This window comes from Lactuca virosa, chromosome 9 (assembly GCF_052849685.1).
Source record: "Lactuca virosa cultivar CGN04683 chromosome 9, Lactuca_virosa_CGN04683_v6, whole genome shotgun sequence".
Classification (NCBI taxonomy): domain Eukaryota; kingdom Viridiplantae; phylum Streptophyta; class Magnoliopsida; order Asterales; family Asteraceae; genus Lactuca; species Lactuca virosa.
This window is the reverse complement of record NC_136434.1, coordinates 53,963,183-53,987,146: the sequence shown is the minus strand read 5'-3', so window position 1 is coordinate 53,987,146 and position 23,964 is coordinate 53,963,183. Positions and strand designations below refer to the sequence as shown.

The 23,964-nt window shown below is 35.5% G+C and overlaps 1 protein-coding gene across 1 annotated transcript; it reads right to left on the bottom strand.

The window, feature by feature from the left end:
* Positions 1-1,624: 1,624 nt before the first annotated feature.
* LOC145137687 (protein CUP-SHAPED COTYLEDON 3-like) lies at positions 1,625-5,117 on the bottom strand. The gene is made up of 3 exons (XM_079071824.1): positions 4,698-5,117; positions 2,880-3,157; positions 1,625-2,445 (listed from the first exon to the last, which is right to left on the bottom strand). Exons 1-3 carry the CDS (start codon positions 4,921-4,923, stop codon positions 1,804-1,806), a joined length of 1,146 nt encoding a protein of 381 aa, XP_078927950.1. The 5' UTR covers positions 4,924-5,117; the 3' UTR covers positions 1,625-1,803.
* Between the last annotated feature and the right edge of the window lie 18,847 nt (positions 5,118-23,964).

Sequence of the window (23,964 nt, the reverse complement as noted above, 5' to 3'; positions counted from 1 at the left end):
TATTGTCCAACATTTTGGTATTGGAATTGTAGTGGGGATTGAATGGGAGCATCGAGTTGGGGGCGATAAACTCCTTGTGGTGATGAATCGATAGCAAAAATGTTTCGAGAAGGGATGTTTATACTCGAACCATGACTTTTTTTCCTTCGATCGGAAGTTAGGGTTTGATTGTCGGGATTCATATTTTTTTTTGAGAAGAAAGTAGAGAGTAGAGGGTTTGTGTGAATTTTGTTTGATGGTAAATAGTTGTGTATTTAACTATTTATAGGTGTGTAAAAAGGTTAAAAAAAACAAAAAAATGGATTTAAATCCATTTAGCCGTTGCAGCCAATATATATATATATATATATATATATATATATATATATATATATATATATATATATATATATATATATATATATATATACCGTTGAATAACAGTTGAATTTCAAAAAAAAAAAAAAAAAATCACACCCAATCACAGCCGGAGAGAGAACGCGGGAGAGGCTCCCCTCACCAATTCCCGCACCACCCTTCCCCGCACCGACGGTGCGGTGTTCCGCTGGGCGGGAAGCTCCCTGTGGGTCTTCCCCGCTCCCATTCCGTCCAGCCTTAATATCTTCATCTTCATAATAACTCTAACATTATCATCCTTAATATAACAAACTTTTCCTATGCTTCTTATCTTTTCTCTCTAGATTTTGCTAGTTTGTAGATCCTAACATCTAGTTTTTGTGCTCAATCTCATACATGATCTCTTTTAAATCTCTTTGTATGCCATGGACATAGCTTTAACCACCGCTTTTTTTTTTTTTTTTTTTTTTTTTTTTTTTTTTTTTTTTTTTTGCCTCATGCTTGACCTTCTAGTAGCTTTCCTTCTTCATGCTTCTTTCCCAATCCGCCTACTCTAAAAACTACTTAAAGCGGTTTTGTGTAACCTTAACCATAACTCTTTCATCCCATGGTGAGCTCCAACCTACTCTAAAAACTACCGAGTATTTATAATATTTGGTTTTTTGTTTAACAGACTCCAAAATTATGAAATTAACCAAATCTAGAGGCCATTTTTGTTAAGGTTAACAGAAATAAATGGTAAAAAGATTGTTCCAACAACTAATCTTATAGATTCTCGGATCATAGTGAGAGTAAAATCACATTATGATAAACGATTTACAATTTGATCCATGAGTTTTATCAAACACTTAAGTAAAATTATAAAAAATCAAAATCAAATTTAAATAAACAATGTATTTATCAGTCATGATTCATGTGGTATTCACTTTTCAAACATTTTAAAATTTATTTTTTCAAAACATGTACAACACACAAGATTTGTTTTCGTTTCAAGTAAAATTAACCTAAATAATCGATTTTCTTTTAGTTCCGGTTATTATTTGGGGATAGGTGAACATGACATAAGTCACTATTGATGGTGAGTTGACCTCAAAAGCTTCCCAACCTTCAATCAAATCAAATATCAAATCCAATTGATTTTCCACCCCTCATAAATGAATTATTGTGCATTTATTTCTACTTTCACTTTTGGTTACATGTTTTGCAATTTTTAGCATTTTCAAGTTCAAGGGATGGGACACATTCCCCAATTCCCCATCCCATTTCTTCCCTAAAGAAAACCATAACCTAAAGAACTTTTTTTATACTAAAAGTCTAAAACACCCCCTCCATCTTCTTGTTATTGTTCGACTCTAAAAGTGGTAGCATTTATTTACATACGTGAATTTGATAACAATCATGGGCATAAAGTACTAGTCATAATCCTACATATAGATTTTTATATGTTCATGTTTAAAACAATTCATATCAAATACTCGGTAGCAACAACTGATTAAACCCGACCCTGTCAAACGAGACCATCTCACTGTTACGATCACTTGTACCCTCAACTACAAATCTTGTATCACCGCTACTGACACTGCCACTACCACTACCACCGCCCGTGAAGTAGTAGTCCATTTCTGGGCCAAGATCCGGTTGCTCAAACGGAAAGAGTGGCGGAGGGGGGATGAAATCCATCCCCCACCGGTGCACATTAGCATCCGTGAGTTGTGCAATGCTAAAATGAGCCTCTGTTTTGCATTGTTTAGCAAGAGGGGTAGTGGGTTGATTTGGGAGGGTAAGGGGCTTAACTAGGGTAGGGTGGGGGGTGTTTTGGAGGTTTGGAAATGAGGGTAGGTTTAGTAGTGATTTTAGGTCTTGGCCATGGATTTCTTGATGATTGTCACCAAATAGAAACGGGTTTTGGAGGGATGGCGGGTTAGTGTGGTGCAATATTAAGGGTGTAGTACCTTCATGGAAGGGATTTTTGGTAATTTCAGTAACGGTGGGAGTTGAGGGTGATGGTTCTGGTGTGGATCGTTGGTGTTTAAAGTGAAGGCAGTTTTGTCCTCCATTTGCTTTCTTTTCCCCTAATTTGTGAAATATTCTGCAAATCACCCATTCATCCTGAAAAACAATTGTACTATAGATCAACACATCTAACATTATGAAGCTAAAATTATATGAAAGAAGATAAATCAAATAGTAAAATCATTGCTATATATGCCAACCTAAATGGATAATTTTAAGTCCATTTTAACTTTTTAAGTTCATGTTATTAATTAAACTAAAACAAAACCAATTTTATATTAAGTTCACGTTTCAAAATTCATTTTGATAATACCAAAAATAATTTTGTCCCATACCAAACGTGACGCACACCCCTAAATTGCTAGCAACACATTTAATAAGAAACCCTAAAGGCAAAACAGTGAAATGACATTTTAGTCCAATCAAAAAGTCAATCAAGAAAACTCATAAAGTCAACCCAAAACAAAACGACAAAATAGTTGCATTGAAAGCTTGTACTATTTATGTGTCAGAGCATATAGTAGTTGTACCTTACACGTGTGGCGATACGAAAAGTCACCATCAAGGCGGTACTCGTGCATGACCCATTTGGTTTTTTCCCCATGTGGGGCCCGACCCTTATAGAAAACCAGTGTCTTTTTCATACCCAACAGAGTCCGACCCGACCCGCTGCTGTAAACCTCCCGGTCCTTGCCAGTTGCCTTCCAGTAACCCGCACCAGTGGCCCGGTTCGTCCTCAAGCCGGTCGGGTACTTTCTGTCCCTCAAGCTATAGAAGTACCACTCTCTTTCCCCCATTTTTGCCACTTCTACACAAACCCCATATATATAGATTATTAGCAACACCGCCTTGTACCATATGCATAGATAGTTGTACTTTGATAAAAATTCATTAAACGAGCTAAAAAAAATCTAGTTGGTACAATTTTCTCTTCACAATGTACAACTTTCTTTCTTTATTTGTTTTCCTTTTCTGTAAAAATGCAGTGATAGAAATTAATCGAGCGCTTAAAGGGGTTGGATTAATATACTACAGAAGCAATTAATGTGGTGGTACAATGTGCATAAAAAAATGTACGCTGTGCATAAATAATTGTTGATTAAATGAAAAGATAATTAGTCTGAATCGGTTTGAATTATTGGTTTTGTACCCTATTTACAGTTATATCTCAATCAATGCCCTTTTCGTTTTTAATGGCTTTAGAAATCTCTTAAATGCATGGTACTTATGTGCAACTCTATTTGCGTATAGTACAACTCATACAGCGAAGAGTACAGTACAACACAACAGAACCCCTTTAGTGCAAGTATACAAAAATATTGCAAAGTTAGATGTTGCATTGTCAGAAATGAATTTTGTTAGATTTTCTTGGCCAGAAAAATAATTACTAATTACATAAATACATAAATAAATATCTATGAACATGGCAGGAAAAAATTATGGGCCTAAAAAGCTGTCAGATGACGAATTGTTACTTAGTTATTGTTTGATGGATTCATAGTTTCCTAAGATGGATATGCATTTAGTACTTGTACCTTACAACCCTGGATGCATATATCGAACTTATGTTCTTGAAGGTAATGGAGGTCAAGAAACTTAATATCCAACGGAAGAAATTAAAGTACATAGGGATTTATGTGCATGAGTCACGAATGTGTATTTAAGGATGCAAAAGTATGTGTATTAACTTAAGTAATACTCTAGATAAATGTGTAGGTTTAAAGCTGCAAGAGTGTGTGTATGCGTGTGTATTCAGGGTGTGTGAAACTGTCTGATGGTGTTTGTGATTCATGTATGATGGATTTGTGTGCGCGTGTACATGATGAATGCGTTCTGAAGAGGTCAAGTGGGTGTTCGAAGGTGAAAGTGTCCCTAAAGTACTATATATATGTGTCAATGTGTGCGAAGGTGAAAGTATCCTTAAGTGTGTATTTGATGGTGAACCTATCCCTTAAGGCCTTAAGCGTGCGCATGTGAATGAAGTTCTGAAAAGGGTGTTTGAAAGTGAAAGTGTCACTAACTTTTGTATTCGATGGTCAAACTGTCCCTAAAGTGTGTGTTTGATTGTGAAAGTGTCCCTGGAGTGTGTGTGTGTGTGTGTGTGTTTGATGGTGAAGTTTGTGAATGAATGTGTCGTGTGCGTGTAAACATAAGAAGTTCTGAAGAGGGTATTGTGTGAAGGTGGAAGTGTTCCCCAAGGTGAAATGAAGTGTACATTGAATATCTATCATGTGTTTGTATATGAATGACTTGTGTAGAGGGGATCTGAACGTGAAAGATGCCCCTAAAAGTGTGTGTTTGATGGTGAAACATTAATCTCTTGAGTGTGTGTTTTCACAGAATATTACCTGGCAGTTCCCATGGTTCACAGCGATTAAGGTCAACTTCAGCAATGTCAACACCACAAAAACTTGAATTGAAGACTTTAGAAGCGAGATAGAATGTAATAAGCTCTTCATCAGTGGGATGAAACCTAAACCCTGGTGGCAAACCACCTTGTTGCTCGGACTCCCTTCCTCCAGCGCCGCCGCAGCCACCACCAAGCTCACACAGTATCTCCTCTATTCCCAGCATGATGATGATGATGATGATGATGATGATTCAAGAATAGTGTAGCGTTGTATGGAGGAGCGCACTGAAATTTAAAGGGAATTTGGGATCATAGAGGCTTAGGCTATAATAGATAACATCACCTGAAAAAGGGTCCCATAATGGGTGAAAGGACAAAATAGAAAAAGTAAACAATAGAAAGGAAAAAAAAAAAAAAAAAGATGGGAATGGTGGGTGGCAAAAGGCTTGATATTAATTTTAGGGTACATTGATTCCGTTTTATAGGAACCGGTTAATTCGAGCATATCTTGTTAATTTGTTACCATTTGATAACTAGATTACATGAGGAAAAAAATGCTTAAGAGGTATTTAAATGATTATAATATTTAAATTATAATCTTAGTTAAGAGTTATTGGTCTAAACAAGCTTATAAAAATCAACCTAGTTTTCAGAAAAAAATCTGTTTATTTATAAATTTACAAGATTTTAGATAATGGTATCGTATTATTCTAATAATATATCTTATTGATTACAAATAAATAAGTAAATTTTATAGAAAAAAAAGTTTACTATAATAGTATTATCTTAAAAAAAATGGTTTTTTAAGTTGACACAAGAAATGAAATAGCATAGTTTTTTTTAGACGTTCTTAATATTTGATAACTTTCTAAATATTGATGATATCCTATTGTCCTATTTTTATATATTTAAACAACAATGTCGTTGCTACAATTTATTTAGACACAATTTATTTTGAATCATATTAAAAGATCAGGTCGATTGGGTTGGATTCGACCGGAATTTTTAGTATGAAATGTTATGAGTGTAAAAATCAATTTATATGGCCGATTAATCGATCACTAATTGTTTGCCGGTCTTCATGGGTTAACGAATAATATAAATTGGTCGTATTAAATAAAATCAGTCAATTTATTCGGCTTTGGTAACCGTTTAATCAGAATAGATAGTTACGTGCTGTTTGTTTTTTCTAAGGCAAAATGTCTGCAGTCTGCGGACCACATCTGTAGACCTCTGCAGTAGAAGAGGTGGACCAAACGTCTGCAGTCTGAAAAAAAAAGACTGTTTGTTTTTTTAACATCTGCGGGCTAATAAAATAAACTGAAATCTAAATAAACTGATTTTTTTAAACTTCAAAGTGATTTTTTAATATTTTTATGACTTTGTTATAAATAATTAACGAATCTAGATCAACTTTTATGTATTATTATATAAAAAATAAAAATAAAAATGGTATGAATTAACGTATATATTTGATAAAAACCAACAACTTTGGTTGCAAAGTTATAACTAAAAATTATAATTAGTGATCAAAGAATTTGATATATAAATGGATGGAAATAAACTTTGGTTTTTTCAATTAAATCCATTAAAAACATACAATAAATATTTTCTCGAGAAATTAACGATACTGTATTAAATAATGTTTTATAAAATTTGGCAAAAAAATATAAGAATATATTATGATTTTTTTTCATATTTATATAAACAACTTCAACGACTATTATTGTAATAAATCTTTATTTATAAATTTGTCAAAAATATCATGTTTGTATCATCGAAAGTTTTTTTATTTTTTAAGTTTTGTAAAAAAAATTTCAAATTTTTTATCATTAATAAAGTTGGAAAAAATATAAATTAAAAAAAAACTTAAAAAAAATAAAGATATATATGTTTTTTAGGCTAGAAAATGTCTGAAGATGTAGAAGACTCTGGTCCATATCTGTGCCAAGAAGAGGGCGCGCAGACATTTTTAGGTCTGCAGTCTTCAAAAAAACAAACAGTCTGCGAATGCTAATGTCTGCGCGTGGTCTGCGCCGCGCAAACAGAAGATGTCACGCAGATCTGCAGAGAAAAAACAAACACTATCTTAGTCAACTTATCAAATAATCAAAATTATCAAAAAAAATAAAAAAAATCAACAAAACTAAATGAAGTCAATTAAAGAATGTATTTATATACGAACGATTGGTAAACTAAATTACATATTTTCAACTTTACATCTATTGTCTTTCCTCATGCCGACAGACTTCTATGTATCTTAGAATAAAATTAATCAAATTTTGTTATTTGTTGTAACTTTTAATTATCTTATGATTTTTGATGTATATACACGCATAAAATTGATTAGACTTTGTTATTTTTTTATACTTATTTAAAAAATTTCTTATATAACTTAGGTTCCTAGTTAATCTTTGTCCAGGCCAATTAATCTTTAATCTTAATTGACCAACTAGGTAACATCTAGTGATTTTTATAATCTTTATTATCTTTTAATAAATAATATGTTTTTTAGAAGGGAAACTTTCCTAACGAAGGTTTTCGGTCCAGCTTTCGAGCACCGATTAATCCCCCACTGCGAATATATGGCTATGCCTCATATCATAAAGTCACTACAGACGAACCTCTATAGGCACAGATCTAATTAGTACCAGGATTTGAAAATTTTTCAATATGTTATTCATCATATATTTCACATGTTTTATCAAATCATTACAACACAAGTGGTTATAAACAACAACAAACTTAAAAACTTATGTATAAAAACAATAATAAACTTAAAACTTATTTATATTTTAAGAAAAAGTTGAGTGATTTTTGCTTGATATATTTGATATGTTTTTATTCCAAAAGTTTTAATTTCAACAATTTAACTAGTAAATTCATATGGTTAACTATGAGAGAGATTGAGGACAGGAGTATAAAATGTCACAAATGAAAGAGCTGAGGGGGTTTACAGAAATTATGCATGCGTGTGGGAGAAAGAAAAGAGTCAGGGATCAGAAGTAGGGGTTTCAGAAAGTAGGTTTCTAGACTTTTACATGGAGGGGGGCTGGTGCTACCCTACGGCTACAGCCCACCTGTGCCTATCCTTACCCTATCGTGCCCCTCTATCCTTTTTGTTATGCAAACAACTATAATTTTCTTTTTAAATAAACAAATGAAACGGTGTAATATCATATGGATAGAGTCAAAGTATAATCGAGTTTTGAAGTATTAACAAAGGGCAAAGAAGTAACATATTGAAAAAAAAAAATGGCTTTTTTCTTTTTAAGATTTGTAAAATAACCATCAAGTCCTTAATACACTATTTCAGAGTATTTAACATAATCCCGAAGTTGGTGGTCATTGGCCAGATATGAAGTTTGAAATCTGATACTGTAAAATTCGAATTAATGTAATCAATATCAGGCAACTATAGTTAACAACGTGCATTTTAGACTTACATTCCAGACTATATCTTAGTGTTCCGGACTACGCATTGTACATTTCAGACTGGTGTCAATGTTCGGGAGACACATTCCAAATATTTTTCTCATACATATCATGTGTATTCCTTTTTTTTCACTTACAACCACTGAGTTTCTCAAATAGTGATCATGAAGCAAGTTTTGCTAACATGCTTACTTGCATAACCTTGGAAGAACGAACATTCATACTTACACCAACATCAAAACATATGTTATGTATCGTTTTCAACTATGTTTTATGGCTCTTGGATGAGTGATAAGAAATATTTTCTAAATTTTAATTGTTTATGTTTCATTTATTAATTTGTTACCATTAATTGTTTAACTTTGCCAAAAATTATAGCTTCATACATTCATTGTGTGCATGATGCCATTCATATTTATATGTAATTTCCATTTATCATGGGATTACTTACGTTCAATGTTCATAGTGGTTTCTATGGAGGGAAACAACCAAACCATGCCTATAACATTTTGTCAGGAAGTGACAAATAGTGTCAACTTTTGTACCTGGTTCGACATGAGGCTGAAGGAAGCTCTTAGGAGAGCTAGGGAAGTAGCGTTCATAACTAATATGGACGTCGTGATAACCTTTTCCTTAGGTCAAGTCTTATATGACGTCGTTATAACCATTCATATTTATATGTAGTTTCCCTTTATTATAGGATTACTAACGCTCAATGTTCATAGTGGTTTCTATGGACAGAAGCAACCAAACTCTGCCTATAAAATTTTGTCATGAAGTGACAAATAGTGTGGTTGATGTGCGCTCTAGGGTTGGTCGAAATAGAAAATTTTATTTTTTGTTTTAGCGTGCATGAAAATCATATACAATGTATGTTTTGAAGAATCTTTGGTAGAATAAAATAGAAAACAGGTTGCATGTGACTAGCTTGCCAATATCGGTCATGCGATATGGGAAAGACCATTTCTCCCTAACGTCCGTTGGAATGTAATTAACCTTGGTATTCCATATGTCATCAACATGTTATCGATTCATGAACGTAATTTACCGATAGCGACAATCATTAAGGTTGTATGTGAATACACTCAACGGATTTTCATCGAATGCAATGTCTTAGGAAATAAATTAGTAAATATGTAGTTGTTACATGAACAAAATCATAATGTTTTTTTTTTGTTTTTTTACAGGGTGGTTCTCTGGTGTACTCACCTCGTGTGTGGATATGGTTCTTCAAAGGAGGATGCACAATTTTGTCTGATGGCATGCAAGAAAGATGACGTCTGACATGTTTGAAGTTTTTTATTTTAGTGATACTTATGTTATAAATGTTCAAATTAGAACGTGTGCATGTAGGAAATAATGTAATTATAACACTCGGTTCCTGGTATGTATTTAAAGTTATAAGTTATTTATTTTTGTGCAGGAACTCGACGAGTTGGAGGCCCCAAACTCGTCGAGTAGAGATGGATTTGGACGCGGGTTATGAAGTCTACACGACGAGTTGAAAGTCTCAACTCGACGAGTAGGCATGGCAGAATGAAACCCTAATTTTAAGGATTTTACGCCCTATTTAAACACATTAACCTCCAAAGGCTGGCCTCATTCATAGCCTCCATCGTCCCAAACCCTAGCCAAGAAACCCTAATCCACTTTTGGAGAGTTTTGAGCCATTTTGTGCATTCTTTGTGATTGTTGAAGCTTGTGAAGGAAGGAGAAGCTTGGGGATTCAAGAGGAAGCTAGTAGATCAAGAGTTTGAGCTGCATTTCTAACTCATTTTAGGTATAAAGTTGATACCTATGCTTTCTGTTACTTAGATCTTCATTTGGGGTAGTATATTGTCACTTTTGGGCCATATTGAAGTCATTTGCGGGATTTGAGTATATCATGAGTTGTGACTTCAAATCTAGGCACTCATGAGCTTATAAGGCTTAAAGTTGCCATCTTTATCAAGCCTTGGCCCTTCTCCATGCCCTAAATCTCTTATATAGCTTAGTTTTGGTGTTTCTAGCTTCATGACACCATGCATGGACGTAAAGTTAGCAACTTTATGTGGTAACTTAGTCCTAGGGGACCAGATCTATGGTTTGGAAGCATCGAACTCGATTGGAAATGGATGAATGGGTGTAGACTAAGGGAACTCGACGAGTTGTTCAAACAACTCGGCGAGTTGGATCTTGATCCCCAACCTTTTCTGATTCATGAGCAAACTCGGTGAATCTAGGAGACGACTCAGCGAATTGGTTAAGGTTTTCTGAGTTTTGAAGATTAAAGAACTCGACGAGTTCAAGGAAGGACTCGATGAGTTATAGTGGAATGTCGCGATTTTGTTGATAGGAGAAACTCGATGAGTTCGTGCAAGAACTCGACGATTTGGGTAGCGATTTCAGGGTTTATGATTTATGGAACTCGGCGAGTTGATGGACCAACTTGTCAAGTTGAGTCAACTCAGAAGATTGACTTTGACCAGAAGGTTGACTTTGACTTGGACTTTGACCAGAGTTGACCCTTAAGGGGGTTATGGGTATGAAAGGGTGATTAAAGGAGAATTTTATGTGTAGGAGTTGAGTGGAGTTGACTATAGAGCCGATGTCAGTTCAACTACTTCACGACATTTGATGTGAGTTACCTTCCAGTAGAAGTGGGTCTAAGGCACCAATATCGGCCCACTAATAGGTGATTATAGTTGAGATGATTGTCTTTGTGATAATTATATGGTATGTCACTATCTGTTATGCTTTGTGTGCTAGTATGCTATGTGTAACAACCCATTATTTCACGTCAAACATGAATTTTTGATAAAGGATTACTTAGAATAAATAATCTTATCTAAGTTGTAGTATTGTCACAAGGTTTCCAAAAATATAAAGAACACCGAAATCCGAGTTATAACGAAGATGTTATGACCAATCGAAGATCCGCGACAGAACCGGCACAACGTTATGCGACGTAAAAAGTGAGTTTACAATAAAATGATTTTTAGCCTTAACAATCAAAACGAAAGTTGTAGAATACGTTAAACCGGGAGTTTACATAAAAAGAACGTCCAAATCTGACTTCGTATGAGGAAGTTATGATTTTTCTAAGAATCGACATAGCAGTACACAGCCCGAAACTCGAAATTTAGATCGAGCAACTTTTGGCCAAAACAACCTAAACAAGAATCGTAGATCTTATCAAAAGAAATCCAACGGTAAAAAGACAGACGAAAACGGACGTCGGATGAAGAAGTTATGAATTTTTAACGGACTTTTCCTGTCCCGGTCTGTTAAAAATATAACATTAAAAATAAAGTCAAAATTAGCCAACGGAATCTAAACCAAAGTTTTAGAGCATAATCTCACCTACGCGTGGATATAAAGAACGACGAAAACGGAGCTCGTGTACAAAAGATATGGATTTTTGAAGTGTTGGGCACGAACTTCGAGGTTGGCTGAAAAGATTACGCCCAACGTAATTCCCACGTATTCGATCCGGAATCAGCCACGAAGCCTACTCCCACGCATGGTCGACACGTGTAAATAGCTCCGACGCGTCTGAGATGATCCACTCGTACGCCCCGCGTACAAGGTTACGCCCGGCGAAGAGACTCGCGAGGCACTACGCTCCGCGTAATTGACGAGTACGCCCAGCGTAGGGAGAGGCCCCAGCCTCCTATAAATAGAAAGCAAGACCTCCGAATTTGGTTAAAAAATTTTACCCTCTCTCCTATTTTCTTCAACTTTTAAACCTCTCTAGATTACCCCGACGCCCCGGTGACATATCCAAGCTCAGGCGAAAGCCCGAAGCCCGAAATTCTCGAGAAGCTAACCTCTTTCCAATCGAAGCGCTGCCCACGTGAAGCTGACTTTTCATCAAAAACTCTCTTCTAAGAAACGAAACTCTGCCCGAATCACCACCTATCAAGTGAGTTCATACCCCTACATTTTCATGATTTTTTAACTGTTTTAGGGGAGGGGGGGAATACCAGTTGAACACAATTAATATTGTGTTAATATCTCAAAAGATATTTAAATATTTTAATATATTTTAAATTGTTATAATTATCATAAAAATTACATATTTATACATGTGTAAATTATATAATTTGGATTCAAAAGATTTAGAATATGTAATTTGACCGCATTTCCTCTTCCTTGTTTGGTTGTGGGCTTGGGGTAAAGTTATATAATTGAAGGTCTAATTAATCACAATTATAGAAATATTATGTTTATATAAATATAAAATGGTTTTCTAACTGTTTGGTACTATTTGGTACAAACAGTGAACTTCCTGGAATAACAGTATTACCGATTCTTACCACAGTTAAACTATAATAGGTATAGTTTAGAGAACTCATGCATTGGTACTTAACAGAAATCAAATAGAGTACTTAACGGAAAACGAGTAGAAAACATTCTTTAGAAAACAACCATATAAACTATATCTTATATAGTTTATGAAACTTACCTACTGAGGTATTTATTACCTAGTAACTTGTCAATATTTTATACATAATCATCAATATAGCACTTGTGAGACTACCTTCATGTACTTATTTAAGTATAAAAACAAAAGTCCTGAAATTATAACCAGAGTCTCCTGGGGGGAGAGCAAGATACTTGTGTATAGATCTATACGGGAATGACAATCCCGCACCAAAGCTGCTTGCAACAGCTAGGTCGGCAGACCTGTGGTGACAAATGTTGTAGCTTTTGCGACGCCTGAAGAACGTCGTGTTCAGACCATCTAGTCATAGTATGGTTATGATAACTCATAATTTGGTATTGAATTAAATGATTAGTGTATGAATAAGTAAGACTTCACATAGTTTTATCTTTATAAAACTATAATACAGTATTATACCAGCTCAAATACGGAAATACTATTTTCATATTGGAAAACGCATTTTCCTTATAGTTTTATGTAAACTATAATACAATATACCACTTAAGAACCAGAAACTTTCACCCTTTTGCTTACCTTATAATACATCAGAAAATATAGGATTTTCTGGGAAAAACGTGTTTACCTTATCAAATAACGAGAAAATGGATTTGAGTTATAAATATGCTTATGAACTCACCAGCTTAAATGTTGATCCTCTCTTTCAAAATAACTTGTATTCTCAGGAATCCAGTAGACAGGTACACTCCCGGAGGTTTTAAAAAGACAGCCTATTACCGTGTTGCGTCTTTTGTCTTTTACTATATCTACTTTTGATGTTGAACATCTAGTGTTTGAACACTTATGTAAAAACTTATACATTATTAATGCAATGGTTGTTGTACTTTGATTACTATAATGCATGTGTTGTGATACTTGACATAACGTCCTCCGCCCCCGAACGTTTCCGCCGTTCTGGTTTGGGGTGTGACACTATGATATTATTTGATAGTGGTAGGAGGGGTGAAATAGTCCCTGGTTACCGGTTGAAAGAGACCGAAGGGGTAGACAGTACCCATATATGCCTAGTAGTATGTTTATGATATGTTATTATGTGGTAGTGGTAGGGGTGAAATAGTCCCCGTAACCGGTTGAGATAAACCGGAGGGTAGGCCGGGCACCCTGGTATGTCTGACAGGGGTAGGTTGGGCACCCCGGTACACCTAACAGTGGTAGGTTGAGCACCTCGGTATGCTCAGCAGGGTAAGTTAGGCACCCAGATATGCCTGACAGTACGTTATTGTATGGTATGTGGTATGATGGGGGAACTCAGTAAGCTTCGTTCTTACGGTTTACAATTTTGGTTTCAGGTACCTCTTCTTCGAAGGGAAAGGAGTCGGCTTGACTGCAGCGCATCACAAACTCGATTTGCCGCACATGAGAGTCTTGAGATTTGTACTCTGACATTATTTTCCGATGATATGTTTTTTTAGAGATACTGACTTATGGTTTTTCATGATATGAAATAACATTGGTGGCATTTTCAGTAATCCGTTTTATGAATCTTTAAATTAAAATCAAAATTTTTGGTCTTAAATTTTGGGATGTTACAGTAATCGTGGTATAACATGTGGTTATGCTTTGACGGTACCATGATTTTTAACTTTCACAGACTTTTACCATATGGTTTAGGTTTATTGATGTTTGCTGTTTATTGAGTTGCATACTAATTGAAAACTATGTGTCTTCTGTCCACTCCTTTTGAAAGGGAAATACCAAACCCAATGATGATCGCTTTAACCCTTATGTAATTAAATTTATGTTTAATCAAAATTAATTAAGTTTGGATTTGGAATTATGAAATAAAATTATTATCATTACTTCTTATTACATAGCACAAATAACAAAAATAAACTACAAATTAGAAATAAGGGACATGTTTTAAAATATCCCAAGCGGTCTCATGTGCAAAGTCAGCCTCGTCAGTTTGCATTATGTATTGCTCCCCGACCATCTCCAAAATTACATCTTCATCTTTATTTGGAAATTCATTTTGATTTTGTGATATTTTTTCTTAAAATCTTCACTCCTCCTGTTAAATCCTTAAATCTTGTCTTTACTTTTTTGTTTGTTTGATAGACTCCACGAACTAATTCATAGTGAAACAAATTTTTCAAGAGGGCCTAAAGTGGTCCTATTACATGGGAGACCGATGACAATAGTATCATCCTTAATGATAATCCAAAGCGTTCAAGTGTGATATACTCTTTTGTAGTCCATGTAATGGGTATATTTGTCGCCATTCTAACTTCTAAGTTATACAATTGAATAATTTAACATTCACAGATTCGGGCTAGTCAATTTAGAGATAATAAGCGTTAAAATAGACTTTTTGATAGAAGATTATTTAGGATAAATAACCTTAACCGAAGTTATAGTATATGTCACAAAGATTTCGTACATATAAAGAACACTAAAATCCGACTTATAACGAATAAGTTATGACTCGTCGAAGTTTCGCGATTAAACCGACACGGCTCCGCATATCGTAAAAGGTAAATTTTTGATAAAATACTTTTTAGCCTTAGCAATTTAAACAAAATTCGTAGTAGACATTAAACCGAGAATATATGTAGAGAGAACGTTCAAATCTGACTTCGTTATAGGAAGTTATGATTTTTCTAAGATTTAGCATAGTAGTACACAGCCCATAAATCGAATTTTAGATCGATCGATTTTTAGCCGACACAACCTAAACGAGAATTGAAGATCTCATTAATAGAAGCTCAACGATATAAAGACATTCGAAAACGGATGTCGGATGCCAAAGTTATGAATTTTTAATGGACTTTAACTATCTAAGTCTGTTAAAATATAACTTTAAAAATAAATTCAAAATTAGGCGACGGAGTCTAAAGGAAAGTTATAGATCACGTCGCTACCTACGCGTAGATATAAATAACGTCAAAAATGGAGCTCGTATGCGAAGGTTACGGACTTTAGAAGATAATTAATTTTGGACTAAACCTGCGAGTGACACGTGGTGCGATCTGGGCCGCACCTTCTTTCCAACGGCTTGGAACGAGATGGAGACACGTGTCATGTGAATGCCCCACGTTCAGCTCTTGAACGCCCCGCGTTCGTGAGATTTCCATTCTATAAATAGAAGGCGCAAATTACTTGTTTTCTCACACCTTTCTAACCCATTCTCTCTCAAACACCCCCAAACCCTCTAAGCTTGTCCCTAGCACCTCCTAGGGGTTAGAAGTGAGTCTTGGAACTCCAAAAGGCCCCGAGAAGAAGAGCTTTCGGCTTAGAAGTTATGCCTGCGCAGAGTCCGGTTCCTCGCTAAAACCCTTGTAAATGAGTTATGCTTACCGTACTTTACATATAACTTATGTTTAAGTTCATTGTCGTTATTATGAACCTATAAACAAGATTTATCAGTACTTCAAATTCATTATACTAATTGATCTAATTACAGGGATGATGTCTAGGCTGTGATTTAGTGAGGTGTTTAAAGTGGAATTTCCAAACAGTATACTTCGTATACCAAACGGACCCTACCTCCGATATGATCCTACCTGGTTGTTCCTTACTTGATAGATCATGAAAGTAGACTTTGAGTTAATGATGAATCTCGACTAATAATTAGTTGCAACAAATAATAGAATAAAATTTAGTGATAATAATAGTAGGTTTCGTCAAAGGAAAAGACAATTGTTAGGAGCGAAGCGCTCCCCGAATTTCAAGTCATCACTTTAACAAGTGAAAAGTGAGTGCACAGTTACTTTCATATTACACATAGATATGAAGTATTTAATAGACTAAATTGCACAAATGGTCCATGTGGTTTGCTCAAAATTGCTACTTTGGTCCAAAAATGTTTGGACTAGCACCAGAGATCCAAAGTTTTCATTTTTTTGCTTGTTTGGTCCAATCTGTTTTGATTTTTTTTAAATGACTGATTTGCCCCTGTTAATATGATTTTCTTTTTTTCTTATTTGCTTTTCTGATTTTCATATTTAAAAAAATGAAAAATAAAATAAAATAAATCTCTCTTTCTTATTTATTTTTCTGATTTAAAAAAATAAAAATAAATCTCTCTCTCTCTCTTATTTATTTTTCCGATTTAAAAAAATAAAAAATATAATAAAAATATAATAAAAATAAATCTCTCTCTCTCTCTCTCTCGTATTTGAGTGTGTGTTTACTGTGTGAACACAAATCCACAAATCCATGTCAATCCTCCTGCCCCAAATCCACCATAATGTCTTGAATTTGAAACCCACCTTCAGTCTCTCACTTGCCGGAGCATTCATTGGAGCCGAGGAGATGACATCGGACCAAGATCCGACGAGGTCACCAAACAACCTTCTCAGAGATAGGGGAGAGAGACGATCATCGTATGGCATCTCAAACTGTTTTTCAAATCCACCTCCATTTAGGGTTTCAGTCGCCTATATCTCTGAAACTAGGGTTTGCATGCTCAAACAAGAAGGATGACTCCGCCCCCTTTCATCTCACCTACATATCGACTTCGATCTGCCGCTACAAAACTAGCAACCGGAAACCACCGTCGCTCCGATTTGTAATTCGACGAAGACGATGGTTAAGCCGCTACAAAGAGCTTCGTCTTTACAGATCTGTAACTCGTTCTACCCTTTGCGTAAGCTCCTTCTGATTTTGAATACTTTCAAGTCTTTTGGTTGTTGGGTAAGCCGATGAAGGTGGATGTTGTTTCGGACCTCCAGATAGCCAATTAACCGGTGATTAAAGTGTACCCTATGATGAAGTCGATGATGAGAGGTTCTTGAGAACAACGAAGAAAAAATAAAGAAGGAAGGAGAAATCGTAGGGGGAGAGAGAGAGAGAGAGAGAGAGAGAGAGAGAGAGAGAGATTTATTTTATTTTTATTTTTATTTTTAATTTTTTTAAATCTAAAAATCATAAAAACAAATAAGAAAAAAAGAAAATCATATTTTTTTTATTTTTCTTTTAATCAGAAAAGTTTTTAATTAAATAAAAAAAAACTAAAAAAGATAATAGTAAGGGTAAAATCGTCATTATAAAAAAGTTACATGCAAATTGGACTAAATTCACAACAAAATGAAAACTTTGGACTTCTGGTGCTACTCCAAACCTTTTTGGACCAAAGTGGCAATTTTGAGCAAACCACAAGGACCATTTGTACAGTTTAGTCTATTTAATATTAATACATGCTATACAAGCTTATTATCTGTGTTCCTGATATGTATGCTAGATGAACGATTTATACATGTTTTACTTGATTTAAACTGTATATGTATTTTTATACCTATAAATATATTGGGTAAAGATGGGTAGATGAAAGATGATATGGATGATGTGAGATGATATAGAGGTTGAGAGGAGTAAGATAATGAGAAGCCTTGACTTTAAAGTTGATCCAGTCATCTAGTAGAGTATAGATGACGACCACGGACTATTCTAGACAGTCCAGTGGAACGCTAACAGGCTCGCAATTTGTAGGTGTTTGTGAACGACATGCTCACCAGATGTACTCTAAAAACCATGGAAGCTATAGACTTGGTGCCTTATAAATGAACATTGGCAGCTATGGACTTAGTGTCTTACAAATGAATATTGGAAGTTGTGCCTAATAGATAACATCGACAACTATGGACTTAGTGCTTATTGGATAAACCCTGGCAGCAATGGATTTCATGCCTATTCATTAGGACAATCCATAGGAATGAATGAATGAAGAATAGATGATTCTTAGGAATTGTTTGATGATTAAACATAATAATTATATTATTGTGGGTTGAAACCCTATGTACTCACCATGTTTCCCAACCTGACCCATTCAGTTTATTGTATCACAGGTGTCTATATGAAAGATACATTATGCTGAGAGATTGAAGAAGTATTAGGCCACTAGTTTAATTACTGTAAGGCCTGTAATATTTCGTTATGCTTATGTTTCTGTATTGACGATGACATCCCAATGTTTTGATATAAATAAAATACAATTCTTCGGAAATGCTTTGATTACATCTTTATCATGTTTTCTGGGAACAAATTCCGCAATACTATTTTTCAAAAAGGATACTCTGATTTTTAAATAAGCATAAATACATCGGTATTTTCTGACCGTGAAAATGGGGATGTCACAGTTGGTATCAATGCATTAGTTTAGGCGAACTAGGAATTTTTAGGAAATTTCTAGACTTAAACGTAGAATGCTAAGCGAAAATTGTGAGATGAGTGTCTTCTATATTTAGGATGTATGCCTGAATAAACACGAGCACTAGCTTATTAAGGGAAGATGCCTAAATTGATTTTATGTGATAAATGATTTATGCTATAAGATGCCTTATATGCTTTATGATGCTATCGTTTGATCGATACTATGGTCTATTTCCGAGCGGATCTGGAAATTTCATGTGTTCAGATTTCTAAACTTTTAATTACGGTATTAGAACTGGAATATAACTTTCCGGAGTGATAAGGAGATTTATACGTCTGTCGTAAATAAAGCTTTCCTTATCTTAATTCTCGTCGTTGTACACTGAACATCTGTAGAGTGTAAAGATCGAAATGGTGAGAACACGCAGTGGATTAGGAAATGCTAATGGAAACCAACTGCCTGAGCCACGAGAGATTGAGCGTGCACCAGAAGTAGCAGCTACACCTGAGCCAATCACGATGGCAAGAGTCGAAGCAATGATTCGGGCTATGATGGCCGAACAAAGGGAAGATATGAGACAAATTTTGCTTAATAGGGATGAACCTACTGTACCCATTATACAACCTGAACTGAACATTGAACAGTTTGATGAAGGAAATTACAGACGCACTGTGAGTCAAGTTGAACCCCAAGTGGTAAGGAGGAACGACCCAGATAGAGGGATTGACAGGGATGGTCGCATATATAAGAACTTATTGGTGCCAAACCACCAAGTATTTCTGGAAGCCCAAAACCAGTAGAGATTATGGACTGGATCTTCAAAATGGAGATGGTATATGAAAGTTGCAACTGCAGCAACACGCAGAAACTCGTCTTTACAATCAGACAACTAAAGACCGGAGTTTTAAGTTGGTGGAAGTTATTGGCAGATACGATGCAAGGGGAGAAGCCCTGAGGATGTCTTGGGAAGCATTCATGGAGCAGTTGAAAATGCAATACTGCTCAGAGATAGATCTAATAGACCTAAACAACGAGTTTCAGAACCTGAAGAAAGGGAAGATAAGCATTGATGAGTATGCCACCGCATTCACCGGGAGGATGAAGTTATTCCCCTACTTGGTGCCTAATAAACTCTCCAAGATAGAGAATTTTTGTAATGGATTGCCAATGGACTTTGGCCCAACGGTCAAAATGGCAACTACTTTGAAGATAGCTTTTAGAGCAACTAAGAATGTAGAGACCCAGATAAGAGAAAATGGTCTAGAAAAAGATAAGACAGGAGAAAAGATAAAGATTGAGGTATCCTCAAGATCCGATAAGAAAGGAAGATTCTCGAAGTCTAACTTGGATGACCAAAAGTATGGAGCCAAGTGGTGTGAAAAATTTAAGAAGAAGCATTATGGGAGATGCGATGGAGAAGTGACTTGTTATAAGTATGGGAGGATCGATCATTATTCCAAGGATTGTACGCTTAATGATAAGGTATGTTACGGATGTGGCGACTAGGGTCGTATGTCAACATATTGCCCGAAGAAAAATGAAACAGCAAGGCTAAATGCACCGCCGAAGCCAAAGGCAAGAGCATTCCAGATGATCCTTGTTGAAGCAGGTAACAATGCAAGGGATTAGGAGTAAGGGTCTATATATATGAAGATCGAGATGTAAATTAGCCATATAGATAGTATCATGTGGTGTAGCCTAATATAAGAGGCATAGTATAGGGTGAGCTTAAATATCTATGAATCGTTTCAAGAAATAATATAAACCTTAGTTATGTTATCCGATGTGTTAAATGACTATGTGGAATTCTTGTATGGTGACTTGGAAGAACGGAGAGGCAATACTTGGGACGAGTATATGAGTAGGTGTGAAAGGTAGTAGAGGCCTATACTACCGGAAGCACAAGACTCACACTTGGATCAGGGAAAGTCATAAGGTAACCAAGGCACTAGTAATTGATTCCGTTCTGTTCATGCCTGTTGTTAGCATCGTTCGGTAATGACCAAGAATATGACTATCATTCCGACCCTTGAGATCATATCAAATTGAGTCCGACTAAGATAAGTATTGTATGTGGTTCAAAGAACCAAGTTCGATGTAGCATCCGACTTAAGCCAGAAGATTGAAATAAAAGATAATCGAAACGATCAATAGAAGTATCGCGGTCATCGTTAAAGTAAGAAGCTTGTAGCTAGAATTGCTACATGCTAGAATGTGATTATATCACATTAGAACATGAAGGAAGGTATCTTCCATTCTAGAATCTGACTCAAAAAGACCTGAGTCTAAGCGTTGTATCATATGACAAGAGGTCATTAGAACATGACTCATCGATCTGTTATGGTAATTGAATTAAATAACTTATCTTAACTTAAATCTGTTTAAGAAGGAGCAGGAGTCTCCAATAAGGATCAAGTTTGTAACTCGAAGGTTACGATCGAAAGTCCAACATACTACGAAGAGCAGATGCAAGATTGAGCACCGCCAGCAGTCAAGAAGTCCAAGAGATAGATACTCATTTGAAATGACAAAATATTTACGGTTATTACCTAGGATTAAAATAAAACATATGGAGTCATTATACAAGCCATGCTTTGTTGATGGTTCCGGGACGTAATCATCCTAAGGGGGAGATAATTGTAACATCCGCATATTCACGATAGTCAATTTACATATAATAAGCGTTAAAATGACTTTTTGATAGAAGATTATTTAGGATAAATAATCTTAACCAAAGTTATAGTATATGTCACAAGGATTTCGTACATATAAAGAACGCTGAAATCCGACTTATAACGAAGAAGTTATGACCCGTCGAAGTTTCGCGATTAAACCAACACGGCTCCGCATATCGTAAAAAGTAAATTTTTGAAAAAAAACTTTTTAGCCTTAGCAATCTAAACAAAAGTCATAGTAGATGTTAAACTGAGAATATATATATATATATATATATATATATATATATATATATATATATATATATATATATATATAGAGAGAGAGAGAGAGAGAGAACGTCCAAATCTGACTTCGTTAGAGGAAGTTTTGATTTTTTTAAGATTTAGCATAGTAGTACACATCCCGGAAATCGAATTTTAGATCGATCGATTTTTTGCTAACACAAACTAAACGAGAATTGAAGATCTCGTTAATAGGAGCTCAACGATATAAAGACAGTCGAAAACGGATGTCGGATGACAAAGTTATGAATTTTTAACGGAATTTATCTAAACGGACAGTCGAAAACGCCGACAGAGTCTAAACGAAAGTTGTAGATCACGTCACTACCTACGCGTGGATATAAAGAACATAAAAAACGGAGCTCGTATGTGAAAGTTACGGATTTTAGAAGATAATTAGTTTTGGGCTAAACCTGTGAGTGACATGTGGCGCGATCTGGGCCGCACCTTCTTCCCCACGGCTTGGAACGAGATAGCGACACGTGGCATGTGAACTCCCCGCGTTCAGCTCTTGAACGCCCCGCATTCGTGAGATTTTCAGCCTATAAATAGAAGGCGAAAATTACTTGTTTTCTCATACCTTTCTAACCCATTCTCTCTCAAATACCCCTAAACCCTCTATGCCTATCCCTAGCACCTCTTTGGTGTTAGAAGCGAGTCCCGAAGTGCCAGAAGGCCCCGAGAAGAAGAGATTTCGGCTCAAAAGTTATGTCCGCGCAGAGTCCGATTCCTCGCTAAAACAACTTGTAAGTGAGTTATGCTTACCGTACATTAAGTATAACTTATGTTTAAGTTCATTATCATTATTATGAACCTATAAAAAAGATTTATCATTGATTCAAATTCGTTATACTAATTGATCTACTTACAAGGATGATGTCTTGGCTGTGATTTAGTGAGGTGTTTAAAGTGGGATTTTCAAACAGTATACTTCGTATACCAAACGGACCCTACCTCCGATATGATCCTACCTGGTTGTTCCTTACTTGATAGATCATGAAAGTAGACTTTGAGTTAATGATGAATCTAGACTAATAGTTAGTCCCAATAAATAATAGACTAAAACTTAGTGATAATAATACTAGGTTTCGTCAAAGGAAAAGACAATTGTTAGAAGTGAAGCGCTGCCCGAATTTCGAGTCGTCACTTTAACAAGTGAAAAGTGAGTGCATAGTTACTTTCATCTTACACATAGATATGAAGTATTTAATATTAATACATGTTATACATGCTTAGTATCCGTGTTCCTGATATCTATGCTAGATGAACGATTTATTCATGTTTTACTTGATTTAAACTGTATATGTATTTTTATACCTATAAATATATTGGGTAAAGATGGGTAGATGAAAGATGATATGGATGATGTGAGATGATATAGAGATTGAGAGGACTAAGATGATGAGAAGCCTTGACTTTAAAGTTGATCCAGTCATCTAGTAGAGTATAGATGACGACCACGGACTATTCTAGACAGTCCAGTGGAACGCTAACAGGCTCGCAATTTGTAGGTGTTTGTGAACGACATGCTCACCAGATGTACTCTAAAAACCATGGAAGCTATAGACTTGGTGCCTTATAAATGAACATTGGGAGCTATGGACTTCGTTCCTTACAAATGAACATTGGCAGTTGTGCCTAATAGATAACATCGACATCTATGGACTAAGTGCCTGTTGAATAAACCCTGGCAGCGATGGACTTCGTGCTTATTCGTTAGGACAATCCTTAGGAATGAATGAATGAAGAATAGATGATTCTTAGGGAAGAATCTTAAGAATAAGGAAGATAATGGGGATGGTGTAACGCCCGCAGATCCGGGCTAGTCAATTTAGAGATAATAGGGGTCGAAAACGACTTTTCGACAAAAGATTATTTAGAATAAATAATCTTAACCAAGTTGTAGAATATGTCTCAAGGGTTCCGTACATATGAAGAAAACGCCGAAATCCGAGTTATAACGAAGAAGTTATGGCCCGTCGAAGTTTTACGGCAAATTCGGCACGGCACCGGGAGACGTAAATAGTGAATTTTTGATAAATGACTTTTTAGCCTTAGAAATCTTAACAAAAGTTGTAGTATACGTTAAACTGAGAACATACAAAAAAAGAACGCCCAAATCTGACTTCGTATGAGGAAGTTACGAATTTTATAAGATTTGGCATAGTAGTGCACGACCCGAAACTCAAATTTTAGATCGAGCGGTTTTTGGCCTACACGACCTAAATGAGAATTGAAGATCTCATTAATAGGAACTCAACGGTAAAAAGACAGACGAAAACAGAGTCCGTATGTAGAAGTTATGAATTTTACACGGACATTTAACAGTATAATC

Excerpts from the sequence above, each read along its gene's own strand:
- LOC145137687 (XM_079071824.1), bottom strand. The coding sequence starts at position 4,923 with ATGCTGGGAATAGAGGAGATACTGTGTGAGCTTGGTGGTGGCTGCGGC. Across the intron at positions 3,158-4,697 it reads TGAACCATGGGAACTGCCAG|AAGTGGCAAAAATGGGGGAA; the intron begins GTAATATTCTGT and ends GGGTTTGTGTAG. Across the intron at positions 2,446-2,879 it reads CGTATCGCCACACGTGTAAG|GATGAATGGGTGATTTGCAG; the intron begins GTACAACTACTA and ends ATTGTTTTTCAG.